This window comes from Cajanus cajan, chromosome 3 (assembly GCF_000230855.2).
Source record: "Cajanus cajan strain Asha chromosome 3, NIPB_CcT2T_4, whole genome shotgun sequence".
NCBI classification, from domain to species: domain Eukaryota; kingdom Viridiplantae; phylum Streptophyta; class Magnoliopsida; order Fabales; family Fabaceae; genus Cajanus; species Cajanus cajan.
Genome location: NC_138519.1, coordinates 54,815,461 through 54,832,029, shown reverse-complemented (window position 1 = coordinate 54,832,029; position 16,569 = coordinate 54,815,461). Strand labels below are relative to the sequence as shown.

The 16,569-nt window shown below is 30.5% G+C and overlaps 1 protein-coding gene across 6 annotated transcripts; it reads left to right on the top strand.

The window, feature by feature from the left end:
* Nucleotides 1-310: 310 nt before the first annotated feature.
* Nucleotides 311-11,702, top strand: LOC109788155 (vesicle-associated membrane protein 722). Of its 6 annotated transcripts, none has more exons than XM_083070969.1 (7): nt 311-610; nt 4,867-4,981; nt 7,705-7,850; nt 9,122-9,263; nt 9,647-9,767; nt 10,199-10,261; nt 11,397-11,702. In XM_083070969.1, exons 3-7 carry the CDS (start codon nt 7,844-7,846, stop codon nt 11,544-11,546), a joined length of 483 nt encoding a protein of 160 aa, XP_082927095.1. In that variant the 5' UTR covers nt 311-610; nt 4,867-4,981; nt 7,705-7,843; the 3' UTR covers nt 11,547-11,702. The 6 variants fall into 6 exon arrangements, with proteins under 6 accessions (XP_082927095.1, XP_082927093.1, XP_082927092.1 ...); XM_083070967.1 differs by having other exon boundaries at nt 4,839-4,981; XM_083070966.1 differs by having other exon boundaries at nt 4,147-4,981.
* The last annotated feature ends 4,867 nt before the right edge of the window (nt 11,703-16,569 follow it).

Sequence of the window (16,569 nt, the reverse complement as noted above, 5' to 3'; positions counted from 1 at the left end):
TCAAATATGTCAATAAAATTTTTAATTTTGATAATTAGATTAGTTTTAAATTCAAAATTTATGTGATTAAAGTAATAATATTTATATACATTCAGGAAACACAATGACAGTAAATAATCAAATATAAAAACTTATTTAATATTTTATAAACTTTTTAAATAATTTTTTAATCTAAAATAACCTAATATCACATTATCCTCTAAACCTCTAAATTCAAGCACTAAAGAGAGTCTAATTACTCTAACACCCTCTCTAGAATTAGACAGCCTGTTATTTTATTACATCCTCATTGAGTCTCCAAGGTTGTCCTCTGATGTGTCCATTTAATATTTAAGCCCCCAAAGTTGACAACTTCGTCCCCTCTCTCTCTCTCTCTATCTCTTTTGTTGGTCAACTCAACGAATCTCTTGTTCTGTGTGGATGGGGCAGCAATCGTTGATCTACAGCTTCGTGGCGCGTGGGACGGTGATATTGGCAGAGCACAGTGACTTCAGCGGCAACTTCACCACCATAGCCCTCCAGTGCCTTCACAAGCTTCCTGCTTCCAACAACAACTTCACTTACAACTGCGACGCCCACACCTTCAACTACCTCCTCCATAATGGATTTAGTTCAGTATTCACTCTTCTCTTAACCTCCTTTTATTCCCTCTAATGAAAACTAAAAATTAATTTGTTACTTATAATAAATAAATAAAAAATCTAATTTGTTACTTATCAGTAAAATCAGTATAGTAGTAGATAGAGAATGATCATTGGAGTGGTTGACTTTATCCATAGTTGGCTTCTTATTGGATTTAAGTTTTTTCTTTCTTTCTTTATATTTTATTGAATAATCATGTATGAAGCATGGGCTAAATTTGTGTGAATATCTAATCTTTTCTATACACAGCCACTTTTTTTGGGGGTGGGGGAGGGGGTGACATATATAGAGAGGTTGTAGTCATTTTTATGTGGGAGAGCAAGTTAGAAAAATAAATATTTATCATTAGATTTGAATGTTATTGTGAATAGTTAAGATTAAAATACCAGTTTTTTCTTTATATAAAAAGGTCACTTCATTTTTTTAGAGCATCATGTACATTCAAATACAAGAAGGGATTGTGTATATTTAAATAAAAATAGTCTTATTTGACTGAAGTACAATTATAAAAGTTACATATAATCTATAAAAAAAAAATGTAACGTTTAATCTATATTATTCTTATATTATTATGACTCACCTTTACCTTGTATTTAGTTTTACATAGAGGAATACATGTGAATTATAGAGAATTATGCTTCCTCTATTTTTTATTATAAGAAAAAAGAAACATAATTTTTATTCTTGAATATAAATAAATTTTAACTATCTTTATCTTATTTAATGATATTTTTTCTGTAATATCTCTTCTTTAATGCATGATTTTTCAATTGCACTACTTATTTTAATATTTATAACAATGACGGTTTAAGAAGAATATTATAAAAGTAGTAAATTTTGATGTAGATAACTACTCTTTAGATTCAAATTACTATTGTCTCATCATTGTGTATCAAATGGTATCTCACCAATAAAAAATTAACATGTCATTTAAAATATCTACCTATATTTGTATCCCTCTTTACATTATTTTACTTATTCTTATTCTTATCTCAAATTAGGGGGAATAAAGGGATTCTGTTTATGTCTCGATTGGTGTCCCACCAATAAAAAATTGACATGTCATTTAAAATATTTACCTATATTTTATCCCTTTTTTACATTATTCTATTTATCTTTATTTTCATCTCAAATTAGGAGAAAAAAGGAATGTTAATAATTACATTTAAAATAATTACATTACTCTAACTCAGAATTTCACCAAAAAAGATGTCTCATCTTTTTGCATACAACTCCCCATTAATATCTTTTTTGACGAGATTTTGAATCTCAAATTATTTGTTTTTTGTTCTTTCAAATTAGATTGTGTGCTAATTATTTTCTATCTTTTCACTGCTATTACAAATATACCAACTACTTATTTGCATACAACTCTCCATTAACATTCACTAGTACAAAAGAGGTGTATTACGTTGGACATTTTCAGCTTTTTACGTCAGAAAACGTACCGACGTAGAAGCGGGAGACGTAAATTTTACGTCGGATCTTCAAAACCGACGTAAATTTACGTCGGACATTAAGACAACCGACGTAAAAAAGTAGGGAAAAAAATATATAAAAAAACATAAAAATGCCAGCAGAACGGCGGCCGTTCTGCTTGCAGAACAGGCCGTTCTACTTGTAGAACAAGCCATTCAGCTTCGTATAACAATCCAAAAGAAAACGCCCACTACCTACACAAATAGAACAACCAAAAAATCAAATAAAACAGATAGCGAGAGTAGCAATGCGAAGTAGAAAAGTGCTAACGAAACCTTGATTCATACCTAAGAAGCAACAACAATGTGCAAATGAGTAACAAAGAGTTCATTCCTCTGCAAAAGACAAAAAAACGATTCAGTAACAAAGGAGAGGGAGAGGGTTTAGAGAGAAAAAAATGAAAAGTGATGGAGTGAATGGGCGCGGTGTGCCTCGCGCTCTCTTATTCAAATTTGCGTTCTTTTTTACGTCGGACCTGGTAGGGTCCGACGTAAAAAGTTCGCAAAAATTACAAAAATGTCACCGCGTTTTTTTTACGTCGAATTTTCGTATTTCTGACGTAAAAGGGGTAACGTAATATGCTAATTTTCCACTAGTGATTTTTTTTATGAGATTCTGAATCTCAACTTATTTATTTTTTGTTCTTTCAAATCAGATTGTGTACTAGTTATTTTTTATCTTTTCACCACTATTACAAATATATACCAACTACTTAACCAACAACCATAATAGGTAGTACATGTGTTAATGAACAAAAACTCAGTGACACAAATAAAAGAGTGATTAACCACAATTTCATCTTGATAGACAAAAAAACGAAGTAATACATTCTATATGAACAATTAAAAAGAGAGCTAATTTTTTCTTGTTAATTGATTTGATCTACTTAAATTATTCTTGATAATATTTTCAGAAAGATCAACAGTGACTCAAAATCAAGTTGAAGAAAGTTTTCATGAAATTCATGCATTTTAGACGAAAAAGAAATTCTCCTAATCTAAGATAAAAAGAAGGATGAATAGAATAATGTGAAAAAAGATTAAAAAAAATTGTGATATAATATTTTAAATGACGTGTCAATTTTTTATTGGTGGAACACCAATTGAGACATAATGATGAGACAGATGATTGAAATCTCTAACTTTCCTAATATGCCTAAAATCAAATTTTTTTTTATAATAAAGAATAAAGGGAGTAAATGTTATACAAAACTTTGATATTATTACTTATCGGTAATAAAAATATTAGAAGATAAAACAACGATTTAACAAAACTATTTTGTTAACATTGTATTATTAATTTTAATTGTAATAAAATTTGTTTTTATTGATGCACAGCGACTAAACTGCTAGAATTAAGTTGTGTTCATACTTTAATTTTAGAGAGGACAACACTAATATTTAAATTTCAAGTTTGGTTTGATATTATTCTATTTATCTTTATTTTTATCTTAAATTAGGAGAAAAAAGAATGTTAATAATTACATTACTCTAGCTTGAAATCTCATCAAAAAAGATGTCCCATCTTTTTTTATAAAACTCTTCATTAGCATCTTTTTTTGACGAAATTCTGAATCTTAACTTATTTATTTTTTGTTCTTTCAAATTAAATTATGTGTTAGTTATTTTCTATCTTTTCACCGCTATTATAAATATACTAACTACTTAACCACAACCAATTCACAACCATAATAGGTAGTACATTGAATTTATATATATGATTTTAATGCATTCTCATCATTTACCACTACAAAAAATTATGTAGTTAGTGGGGTTTTTTTCTGGCGGTTTCTAAAAACCGCCACAAAATATTATATTTCTGGCAGTCATTTTAACCGCCGCAAAAGAACAATATTTTCAGCGGTTTGAAACCGCCACAATATTTAAATACCTATTCCACATGCAACTAACTTAATTACAATATTTATTATTATTATTTAAATAAATACAATCTAAACGGACGCTTCTCTTTACTCTCAAACTTAATTACAATATTTATTATTATTATTATTTGGCGTTGAAGCAGCAAAGTCGCCTCTCTCTCTTCTACCACCAACCCCTTCTTCCTCTTTCTCTAATCGGAAGCTGAATCACTTGAATCTCCAAACAACTTCCTCTTCTAACCATCGTGGTGTTCTCTATCACTACTTCGACTCGTGGTAATGTGATTAGGGTTAGGGTAACTCTTTGCGGCTGTTGATTGATCCTGTTGGTGTGTTCATGTCGGAAGCTTTTGCTCAATTGATAATTTAGGGTTTCGGTTATCGACATGTCCAATCCTTCGAGGGCTCGCGTTACCATTACTCTTGGGCGTAGCGGTCAGGTAGTTTGCAATTTCGTCTAATTCGAAATCTGTATCGTTCTTGTTTCGCCTAGATTGTTGTTAATGCTCTCTATACAAGGAGCTTCTTTGTGTGTGTTTTCGCTACTTCGATTATGATCACTATTTTTTGGATTTGACTTGTTTCTACTTGCTTCGTCAAATGGTTTTCTTGAAAGATATCAATGAAAATGATGTTTACCCTTTTTTGAAGTTTTTTGTTTGTTTTCCGATAAGTATGTTGATACAGAATGCTTTTGTTTGTTGTTGACATCTAGTTCTACATTCGGCATGACTTTGTGCTTATACTAAGTTTTTTTGTTGAATTTATTTATTTGGAATAAAGGAATGCAGTTCAATTTTCAATTTCCCATCTTCTATTTAACACTTGAGTTTAGGTTGTGAAGAGGGATATATCTACTGTAGATTCTTCTTTCTCTTCTCTTCCGTTGACTGGTACTAAGCGGTCTGTGAGAGACAAAATTGGAAACAATGTGGATAGTTCTGGGTGGCATGGAAATGGACATGGCAGCAATAAACGGTATATCTGTGGTTCCTTTGTTATCTATTTAACACTTGATTCTGTAATATCGTTTTGGATATACCACAAGTTTAATGGAAATTTAACTTATTGGCATGAGTGTTCCTATAGTCAGAAAGATAAATGAATACATAAATTGAAAATTCTTTCAGCATTCAATTTTATAGCAACAGCAATAACAGACAAATTATAATTTTCTTTGGGAGATTTAATACAATTACAAATTCATGATATTCCATTTTTGGATATGTTTTTGGGGGCTTGATATTTATAAATTCTGGGTGCTTATTGGTTAATCAGATCCTATATTTCAATACGTATGTGTGAACCATGGAAACTGCTTATTGTGGTAGGTTAGAAGCTCTCTTTTTGATGGTAATCCCAGTTTCTTATTAAAGACAAGTGCTTGAGTACCTGGTTTAGCTAGATTTGTAGATTTGGTGATGTTAGTTTGCTTGGTATAGTATGATAAATGTATAATTTGCACTGTCAATAATCAGAAAAACTCGAGTTTTTCCTGTGTTTGACTTAGAGTATAGTTCTACTATTGGGCTGTGGTGGAGACCTGCTATTGGGAACTTAACAAGGCTTGGGTAGTAGCCAAAATTGTGGCTGAAATGTAGAGGATATGGTTTCTATGCCAACTAGAAATAGAAAGTCCATATTGTTCCTGTCATTTCTTTGATAAGCCATTTTTTTAGCTTACATCTATGATTCCACATCATATTTCAGAACCATTTTATGATGAGAAATTCTTAATTGCCATCAACAACTTTCTTGTGTCACACTTCCAGCCAGCTGCACATTTTCTAGCATTTTCCAGCTAAGGTCAGCCCTTCAGTGAACAGCCTCTGTTCTGACCTTCCTTTGTTGGCCTCTATGTGCACTGTGAAGGCCAGTTTCCTCGCTCTACTGTCTTTCTGTCTTCCACCCCCTTGTTCACGTACATTGTGAGCTTGTGTGATAATTAGCATTGTTAGCTTAGGATTTTTTTTACAGAAGTATGAAATTTAAAATGATGATGACTCTTATTTTTCACAAACTTGTTAGTTATGCCTTAGACTAACAACACACACATACACATATAGTTTCTATTATATAACAATATAAGTACTTATTTAATTAAATAGTACTTTATATTCTTTTTACTTGTTATTATATTAAATTTTGATTATATATATGTTGTATGAATATGATATTATATATTTGTCACTATTAAATAATATATAATTATGTATTAAATTAATATGTTTCTACATTTTAAAAATCTTTTAAAAACAATTCGCCAGCACCCAGCACTCCCACTCTCATGCGCTGCAAATTCGTTCCTTTAATAACAAAGAAACTGTGCTTTGTGAAATTAGTTCAATTTCAAGCATGAGCACCATGACTCCAAAGAATATGGGGATTACTATAGGAATTATCCTTCCTTTAACCTTTCAAAAAATAATTGAAGTAAAAAGAGTAAATGATATTCTAATGAAATCTACCCATCCCATAAAAAGAATATCACAAACATGGAAACATCCTTACCTCAAAAAATCTTAAAACTATGTCAGAACATATTTGCTGGAACGTTCCCGTGTCTGTCAAGTTTCTCATGCTAAGAGAAATTACCATTGCTTTTATATGCTTTGTGCTGCACCAAAAGAGGTACATCATTCTTCTTTTTCAGATAATATATTTAGGCCTAAAAATAATCCAAGAAAGTAACGATTTTTTCCTCTTTCAAGAATCGTGGTATAATTACAAAAGTTCATGAACATTCTTACATGCATATTAGCTTCTAAAGTTGGGGTTTGAATTTATCTTGTTGGTTGATCTTCTTGAACTTATCCTGAGATAATGAGCCTTCGATGTGAATTTATTTTTATTTGAGCTTCTTCCATGTACAGGATGTTGGTAAGTACAAATTGGGAAATCCAAGAAAATTTCATTACCTTAATCAATCAAATTGTATTGAGTTGGATGGGGTGGATGATTCTAAAGAGTACATTGCTACTAAGAGAGCTATGGAGGTTGTTGGGATCAGCTCTGATGAGCAGATGCCCCTCAGTAACATCCCTGTTGGAGAGTGTTTTCTTTTTCTCTTTATTATTTTCATTAGAAAATTTTTCCATCCCTCTTCTCAGGATGCTATATTTCGAATAGTAGCAGCAGTGCTTCATTTAGGAAACATTGAGTTTGTGAGTACCCATTTTCCAAAGTCTTTCTCTTTCTCTCGCAAAGACTTGACGCACTAGTTTGAACTGGAAAAATGACCTATATTGTTTGTACTAGAATATAATTAAAGGGAATGTTTCTTCTTTTTTATTTATTTTTTATTTTTCACTTCAAACACAGGTATATGGAGAAAGAAATTCTGTTTTTCCAGAAGACCCGGTGAAATTCTGTTTCCAAAGCCCTTGTCCTGTTTTGTTAGAATTTATAGATTTTCCAATTAAATTTTCAGTTAATATCTTTTCACTAGTAATTATAAAAATATCACATTTTTTTGTTTCCTGTTTTCAAGATTTTGTGAAGGAAATGGTGAAACTGAAATCAACATAAGGAAAAGAGGAAACTAAATGAAAACGGGGTGACAACTTTAAATTATAAGTGAAAACATTTCACCTGAAAATGAAAATAGAAAATAAGCCAAAACACCTCTTATATATTAAGCCTGAAATAACATTGGTCACCTATCATTCTAATGTAACTCTTGGTTTATCATGATTTTGCAGTCCAAAACGACAAGATTCAAGGAACATTCCTTAAAAAGGATGACCTAAAGATAAACGCATTGATGCAACAAGCAGAGTTACTAAGTTCACTAGCTCTTAAAGTTGATGCAGAGAACGTGGACCAAAGTCTTGAAAATGCATGGAAGGTGAGGCTTGATAGTAAACTTGCTTTTGTTTTGATTTTTTGAACAGCTTACAGGCTTCTTTATAAATGAGCTCCAGTTGATGTCATCAAGCAAAGACCAATTTATAGATTAAATGTCATGAAGTTCAACATTAACAAAATTAAATCATTTTTTAACATGTCAAGCCTATTTACACAAAAGTCATGAAAGTTATTTTTCAGCCGGATAGTATACATTTATTATTGGAGAGATTACCTTGATTCTGCTAATGCTTGTATGGATTTGTATACTAGCTGATTTTTCATAGCCTAGTTCTTCAGCACCCTGGTTGTTGCTAATCACAAAGAATTAGGCATTATATAATAGTATAATTATAGGTAGAATTTACGAAAATAAATGGTCTTAGAATTCAATAAGTAAAATTATTATTTAAGAGTTACTTGAATTAAATAACAATATAATATAATCATTAATTTTATATAATTAATATAATTAGTGATAATTTTAAGCAATTATTTGATAAATACATAAAATATATAGATTATTATTTCTCAGTTTATAATATGAATGTGCTTTTAAAATAATTTTAAATCTATTTTTTAAAATAATAAAAATGCATTGATATAATGTAGAATGAAGTGCATTAGTTGATGATTTAAAACTATCAGAAAATGTGAGATTTGACGATTTAAAACTGCTAGAAAGTGTAAATAAGAAAAAAAAAGTAATTTTCTGGCGGTTTAAAACCGCGAGAAATGATGAATACACAAAAATTTAGATGAATTTTATGGCGCTTTTAAACCGCCAGAAACTGTAAAATAGGTAACATTGAAACCAATTTTGTGGCGGTCCTAAACCGCCACAAAGAGATTGAATTTTCTTGCGCTCAAAACCAGCGTTTACAACATATACGCTGCAAACGGTTTTTGGCGACCGTAGATCCGGCGGTTATTAACGACGCCGGTAATTCAATTGGTGGCGGTTTTTAACCGCCAGAAACTGCCAAAATAATCGCCACAAATCACACATTTTTTTGTAGTGTACTTTGATCAAGATTATATAATTGACATGAGTGACATAGTTTAATCAACTTGTTTAGAGTTTAAAATTTTAATATTAAATATGGAATAAATTATGTTCCACAAAAATATTTATATTTATATGAATATCCACAGTCCCTTAAAAAAGTAGATATTGCTTTCGATCATAAATATTTCGATGATTAAAATAAATTTTAGGTTTCCTTGTTGTTGATCTTAGTTAATTTCACTGACATGATCTATATTTTGCAGCTTACTGTGTTGTGGCAGTGGAGTCTGTTGGTAGACAGATTACAATGGCCTTTCTTGAACGTATCAAGGAGGATTTTACTAAAAGATATGGGGGAGGAAAGGCTACAATAGCAGTTGCTAAAAGTCTTAACAAAGAATTTGGGTACTCGTGCTTACCTTGTTATATAAAATAGGATTTAATGCTTACACTTATGGATAAATAGATTCGTGTGATTTAATAAAAAGACGAAAACAAATAGTGAAAAATCAGTTAAGGATATCTATTAAAAAATTGAATTTCAATTATTTATAGAAATATATCAGTTATTAGAACTTGATAAATGAAAAATCAATAAAAAAATTTGATTTGTATAATTTTTAAAATAAATATTATAAAAGTCAACAAACTTATTTATTTATTTTTTTGAATTATAATTAGATTAAGGTATATAATTGTTTTACATTACCAGTGAATTACCATTAACCATGAAACCCTATAAAATAAAGTTCCCCTTTACTAGTATGAAATTTCATTTTGTATATTAGACCAAAGCTGAAAGAGCATATGCAGTACTGTGTGGAACATCCAGAGGAGGTTAGCAAACTTGCAAAAGTGAAAGCTCAAGTTTCTGAAGTAAAAGAAGTTATGATGGAAAACATTGAGAAGGTATAGTACCACTATATTTATGGAAAAATGTTAACTTCTTTTTTACACAGTCTTCTCACATTGTTAATTACCTAGAAAAACGTACTAATTGGAATTAATTCATTGATAATATAAAATTAAGGAAATTTCCAGATACTGGATTCTTTTGTTTTAAATAATTGTGTGCGTGAGAAATGTGTGACAAAAAAGTTCTTGAGAAATAACACTACGTTTTCCATGAAGTTGTGGTTTTTTTAATAATTATCTCCTGCATTTTCTATTTTTCTTTTTAACGTCCGAGACTCCTCTGTCTTTAATTTTTGGGGGAAATTTGAGGGTGTCAAAGGAAAAGTTAATTGGTTTATCTCCCTCTTTCTTCACAAAACAATTGAATGAGGTTACTGAAATTTCATATGAATGTGGCCAATCACTGTATTATATCTTATGTGCAGGTTCTTGACAGGGGAGAGAAGATTGAGGTTTTAGTGGACAAAACAGAGAATCTTCGCTATCAGGTTAGATCATTTTTATTGTATTCACATAAATTGTTAGGGAAATTGAACTAGGAGAATGATGGAGCAGATGTTGCAGAGTATTTGGCTTATTAATATTAAATGAGAATCATTGTTGAAAAAAAAAACTTTTTTTATACATAGTGAAACGCATTAAAACAATACTATGATAGATCGAAAATAATCACATAATTTACTAAAGTAATTCGATTCTTCACGCTTACATCCACAAAGATCTTTATTATATATTTCAAAATGTATTACATATATCTTGAAGAAAAAAAATTTAAGTTTTGTGGGTTAAATTTTAAAATCTTTCCTCACAAGTTGTCTAGATGCAACTTGGAAACCATCAACATAAGTTTTGTGGGTGAAGTTTGGTAAACCCTCCTCATATGGTCTTTTCTTTCATTTAAGATAGTGACCTCCTTTATAGTTTATATAATTCTTCTCATCTCAAAAGTCTTTATTTATTGACTTAACATTTTAATCTTAAAAGGAGAAACAGATCTCTAAAATAAATACAACATATTTTAATTCTACAAAATATATTTTAAAATCTAAATATTATCTTAGAGATTTGAATTTGAAAATTTGAATTATCTTTCTAACAAAATGAGATGATGCTTAAATTTAGACTTATTATATTTCAGTAGTATTCTAAAATTGGGATATATATATATATATATAAGGAGAGATCCAGCTACTCAATAATTCATATTCAATATAAAATTTATTGATCCAATTATTAAATTAAAAATTCTCAATGCATAAATCAAGTTGACAAATTTTTAAAAAAAAATTTAAAAATCGTATGATACTTCATTATATAAATTCAAATCGAAGTAAAAAATATTTTTATAATTATCTATCAATTTGAATTAATAAAATAAAGTATTTAATAATTTTTAAAATTTTTTAAAAATTTATAAACTTAATCTATGTATTATAACTTGATTACATCAATTAATAATATAAGCAAACTAGTATATATGTGAAGACAACCTTCACCTCACAAAGTTAGGTTAAGCCCAAGTCTAAATCACCTTCCAAGTCTTTTTTGTCACTTATCAAGCATATTGATGTTGAAACTCCAATGAGGATTGTAATAAGATTTTTAGTTTGCATGGTTTTATAGGCACAAGATTTCAGGCAGCAAGGAACCCAGTTGAGGAGAAAGATGTGGTATCAGAACATGAAAATCAAGCTAATAGTTTTTGCTATCATAATTGCCTTGATTCTCATTATTGTTCTTTCTGTGTGTCACGGCTTCAATTGTGGTGGATGATTCTCCTTTATCAAGAACTGTAGCTTCATGGGATTGTTTTTCTTTTTGTTCTTTTTTTTTTTTTTTTTTGTAATTTAACACTGCGTTTGCATAAAACGAACATCAAATATTTGTTTATTCTCAAAGAAAAATGCAAGAATGGAAAATTGGTGCATACTACAGTACTTTAGCCATTTTTCATTTCTCTAGCATCTATATGGATTTTGGATAATTGTATAAATTTGGTAATTCTTTACTATAATAAATCAATTCAACCTAGAACAATGTCATAATTGGCAGTTTTATTTTTCCCTCCCTTTCGACATTTTTTTTCTACAAATGATAGTCATTTTCAATGATGTTTGTCCCGTTATAATTAGCATGTTGATTTTAATTATTTTTTTTATTTTGTTTCAAAATTAATTGGCACTCTCTCTCTAATATTAAAATAATTTTGTTGTGCATCGAGGGCTGGTTTATGATTCGGTATATTAACATCTAATAATTGTCTTATAAATCATGATAAAAAATCAATTCGAACAACCAAATGGATAAAACAAAATGCTCAGCTGATGTCTTTCAAAAGAAAATTGTTAAGGATGGCTTTTCAATGGGGATTAGTCTTTTAACATCCCAGTTTTTCTAAATTAAATAATATGCTATATAGTTTTAATTAAATAATTATAAAAATATGTGGGCTTTAAAACAAATGAATTTTCATAATTAAAGAGATTTTAGAAAATAAAAAGGGTTTAAGTAAAATATTGTTTTAAGAAGCTTGAGTTTTTTTCCTAGTAAACCAAGAAGCACTCTTTTTAAGAAACCTTTAGATTCTAAACCTAATTTAGTTGTTTTCTTTCTTGGTTCTGGAAACTTTTGTGTCATTAAAGTTGTTGCGTCGGAGAACAAAGAACTCTAAAAACATGGTTGCGTCTCTCCAAATCTCTTGTCAAGTTTTTCGTTTTTCAAGTAAAGAGAGAGTGAGATTGTTTCACTCACAAGTGTGACTTGGGTTTCAGCTATAGGTGATTACCTTAGACACCAATTGGTTTCTATCGCATGATTGAGTATGAGGGGAATGTGACGTTTCCCAAGTCCTTTATTTTGTATGATGGTTAATTTATTGATTGAATTGTATGTTAGCGTATTCCTTTGAAATTTGGTGTGTTGCGATGTTTCTTGTATGTTAGTGTATTCCTTTGAAAATTGGTATGTTAGATTATTGGATATTTTAGTGTTGTTGAATATGTCTTAGTGATGAAATAGGCATTGCCAAGGGTCCTACTACTACAGTTATGGCTAAGAGGATCTAGGTAGGGGTGTGCAAAAAATCCAAATTGATCCGAACCGATCCATAACCGAACCGATCCATATTGAAAAATCCGATCCATTTTGAAAAAAAATCCGAACGAACCACTTTATAAAACCGCTTCAGTTATCCGATCCATTTTTACAAAGTGGATCGGTTCGGTTCGGTTTGGTTTTCTAAAAAAACCGATCCATATGTGAGTAAAAAAGTGGATAACTGCACCGCACCGAACCGATCCAATTTCAAAAAAACCGATCCATATTTTAGAAAAACCAAACCGATCCACTTTATAAAAAATGGATCAGTTAACCGATCCACTTTTATAAAACGATTCGGTTCGGTTTGGATCGGTTTTTTCAAAAAACCGATCCATGAACACCCCTAGATCTAGGAGGATCGGTCTTGTGGTGAGGTTAAAAGGCCTAAGCTCATCTCAAGTTATAGGCTACTAGACATTTAAGTCCAATACCTCCCATTTAGTTGTAAATACTTGCTTTAGTTTGGGTCTTGTATTCTGAGCCATGTAGTATAGTTGTTTTGGGCCTTGTATTGTGGGTCAAGTAGTGTAGGAACCTTTTTTTTTTTTTCCTCTTGTATTTTCTTAGACCTAAAAGGTGCAATTTATATTTAGGCCTAGGAGTAACATTTGAATTGATTAGATCAATCCATGTGACCAACCATGTGGAGGGCACACATGGATATGTTTAAATCAAATTCAAATGCAACTCACATGACATGCAAATTAAGTCTTAACCTCCTTAGATCTAAAAGCAAATGGGTGCACATGGAGTGATTAGTGACATATTGTCTACCACACGACCTATCACAAGGGCAATGTCAAGAAGAATATAAAAGGAGTGGACTCAAGGTGAAGGTAGAAGGCCTAAGCTTCTGTTGAGATATAAGCTTATTTCATAGTTCATTCTTCTTTTTATGTATATTTTTCTTGTAAATATTGTCCTTTATTTTGACCTTGTATTTTGGTTCAAGTAGTGTAGGTAATTTTGTCTTTCTATTATTTTTACTCAAGGGTGTAATTAGTAAATTAGAAGAGGTGTAACTAGCTAAGTGTTGTTAGACTTATTTGAGCTTGGATAACCCAAACATCTTTTGATGCATTTGGATTGGACGTCTACTTGCTTATGCAAGTGGTTTGAACGTCAAAACCAAGCTAAGCTTGTCATCCAAGTTACAAATTAAGTTACATGGCTTTAATAGTGTCATCTCAATAACTTGTTAAATGTAATCATTAGTTTGATAGTTGTGATGATTAGGCAAGGTAGTTAGAGTTAACTGGTAGGTTATATTTTACTAGGATTAACTTAGCTTGCTCCATAAGCTTCTAAAAAATTAACTAGGGTTGGTTAGCTTAAGTAGAAGATAGCTAACCATAGTTACACTTAACCATTTTTATTCTACCTTGCACTATAAGCCAACTAAACTCGATATATTTGTATCCTTGTACCTTGGCCGAATCACTTTTGGATGTAAATGAGAATAAACCTTTGATTTTCTCTTCTAAAAATTTTAGTTCTCTTCCTTGGAGAAATCTTTCCTTAAGATTTTTTATCAAGAAATTCCTCCTTGTGGCAAGATTAACACTTCTTGCTTATCTTTCTCCATAGAAAGTGGCACACCATATTCTCCCTTTTTTCACCATTTTTGGTTTTTCCTAAAGCTTGTTCAGTCATGGAAGAAGACTGGACACAACATGGAGACTAGTGGAGGGACTCACCAACCATCTCTCCAATGGTTTTCATTAGTGATGAAACTAGTTTGGAGATGGTTGATGTGTCTCTTCAACTAGCTTTTAATTTGCTCTCAATCTTCTTCCATGGATCTTAAAACTCAAAAGAAATCTACAAATGGTGGAGAAGAGTAGAAGAGAGGCGCCTCACATCAAGGAAGATAAGCAAGAAATGTGAAGAACTTGCAACAAGGAAGAATTCCTTGATAAAAGTTCATAAGGAGGTAATTTTTCCCAAGAGAGAGAACTAGAATTTTGGAAAATAAAACTCAATGTTATTTCTCATAAAATGCTCAGAAATGGCATGTACATATGATAGAAAGGTATATATAGAGTTTGGTTGGCTTATGGTGCAAGCTAGACTCTAACCTTGGTTAAGTATAACCAATGTTAGTTAACTTGTACTTGTTGGTCTCAGTTTACTAGAATCTAGAATAGGGGGTTGAATAGATTCTATCCTAAGATGACTCACTTTTCGATAATTCTTGATAAAGACCTACCAAGATATCTAAAATTCAACCTTCACTCAATTTGAATTAACAAAGAACAATAGATTACAAGGTTTATTACCAACGTATCAGAATATCAAAGTTAATGCAGCGAAACAATCACTTGTAACCAAGGTTGATTTTAATATTACCTTCTTTTTAATCAATTTCAATTACAAGAATAATGATCAGAGTTAGTACTACAATTGAAATTTCATATCTCAGAAATCTTTAAAATCTTTAAAACCTTTAAACAAGAAATTAACAAGATTCTTTAAAGATAAGGGTAAAAAGATAAAGAACACAGAAATTTATACTGGTTCAGCCATCCACTTGGCCTACATCCAGTTTTCCCTGATTTAGCACCCCACTAAATCAAAAATAATTTACTATAATATTGTTTACAAACACCTTGCATACACAATATTACAAGAATTCAAACAAACATCAATCTTGACACCACAAGATTGAAAACAAACAAAATTTTTGTACCCCATAGAAATTACTTGAGAAACGCTACTCAAGATTTCAACATCTCTTGTTGAGACACCCTATCTCAAGAGATACACCAATCAAAACGAAAATACAAGTTTAAAGATCAAAAAGATATCACCTAATTTCGTGTAAATATTGACCTTTCACTCTTGAATACATTTCTTGAATTCCTTCTTTCAATAACTCATGTTCTATCTTTGCACTTCTTGAAATTTCAGAAAAATTCTTTGATAAGCCTTGAATCTTGTTTCTGAAAGAAATCTTTTTTCTCAAATGTTTTTCTTTCAAAAGATTTTCAAAAATTCTTAAAAAAGTTCTCTTTTTAATTTCAAAAGGATAGATTTTATAAAGTGAAAGATGTGATTCAGTTATAAAGAGTAATAACAGAGGTAATTTATTACCTGATATGGTAATCTATTACCATCTCTTTAAAATGAACCAGAAACACAAATATCTCTAGGGTAATCGATTACGGGATATGGTAATCGATTATCCCGAGCTTTCTAAGATCCAGGATTACCTTTCATTATGTGATAATCGATTATCTCTTGTGGTAATCGATTAATACGATGAAAATTTTGATTCTTCAGCCTTGTTTCAAGCAAGAGAATTTGTTTTAATCTATTACCAACTTTGGTAATCTGTTACCTTAGAGAGTACTTGAAAAACATTTTCTAGTAACAGACATGGTAATCTATTAACACAAAGGACATTTAAATATTCTTTTATAGTAACAGATTTGGTAATCTATTACCCTGAATGGTAATTGATTAACAAAATTACCTTGAAAACTCTTGTTTGAATCAAGTCATATTTCTATGTTTAAACACTTGGTAGTAAATTATCCTTTTCAAGATAATCTATTACTTTATGTTTACTCATGGAAATACTAAAAAAACAAATTCTTGGTTTTTTAAAAAACTTGATTAGTTCTTGAATTATGCATTCATTATCATCATCAATCATAAACAAACACACACAAGTATATATCTATTACAATCAATA

Bases quoted from the DNA above. Each gene is read 5' to 3' on its own strand.
- LOC109788155 (XM_083070970.1), top strand. The intron at 9,264-9,646 runs GTACTCGTGCTT...TTTGTATATTAG, and splicing joins AGTCTTAACAAAGAATTTGG to ACCAAAGCTGAAAGAGCATA. The intron at 10,262-11,396 runs GTTAGATCATTT...ATGGTTTTATAG, and splicing joins CAGAGAATCTTCGCTATCAG to GCACAAGATTTCAGGCAGCA.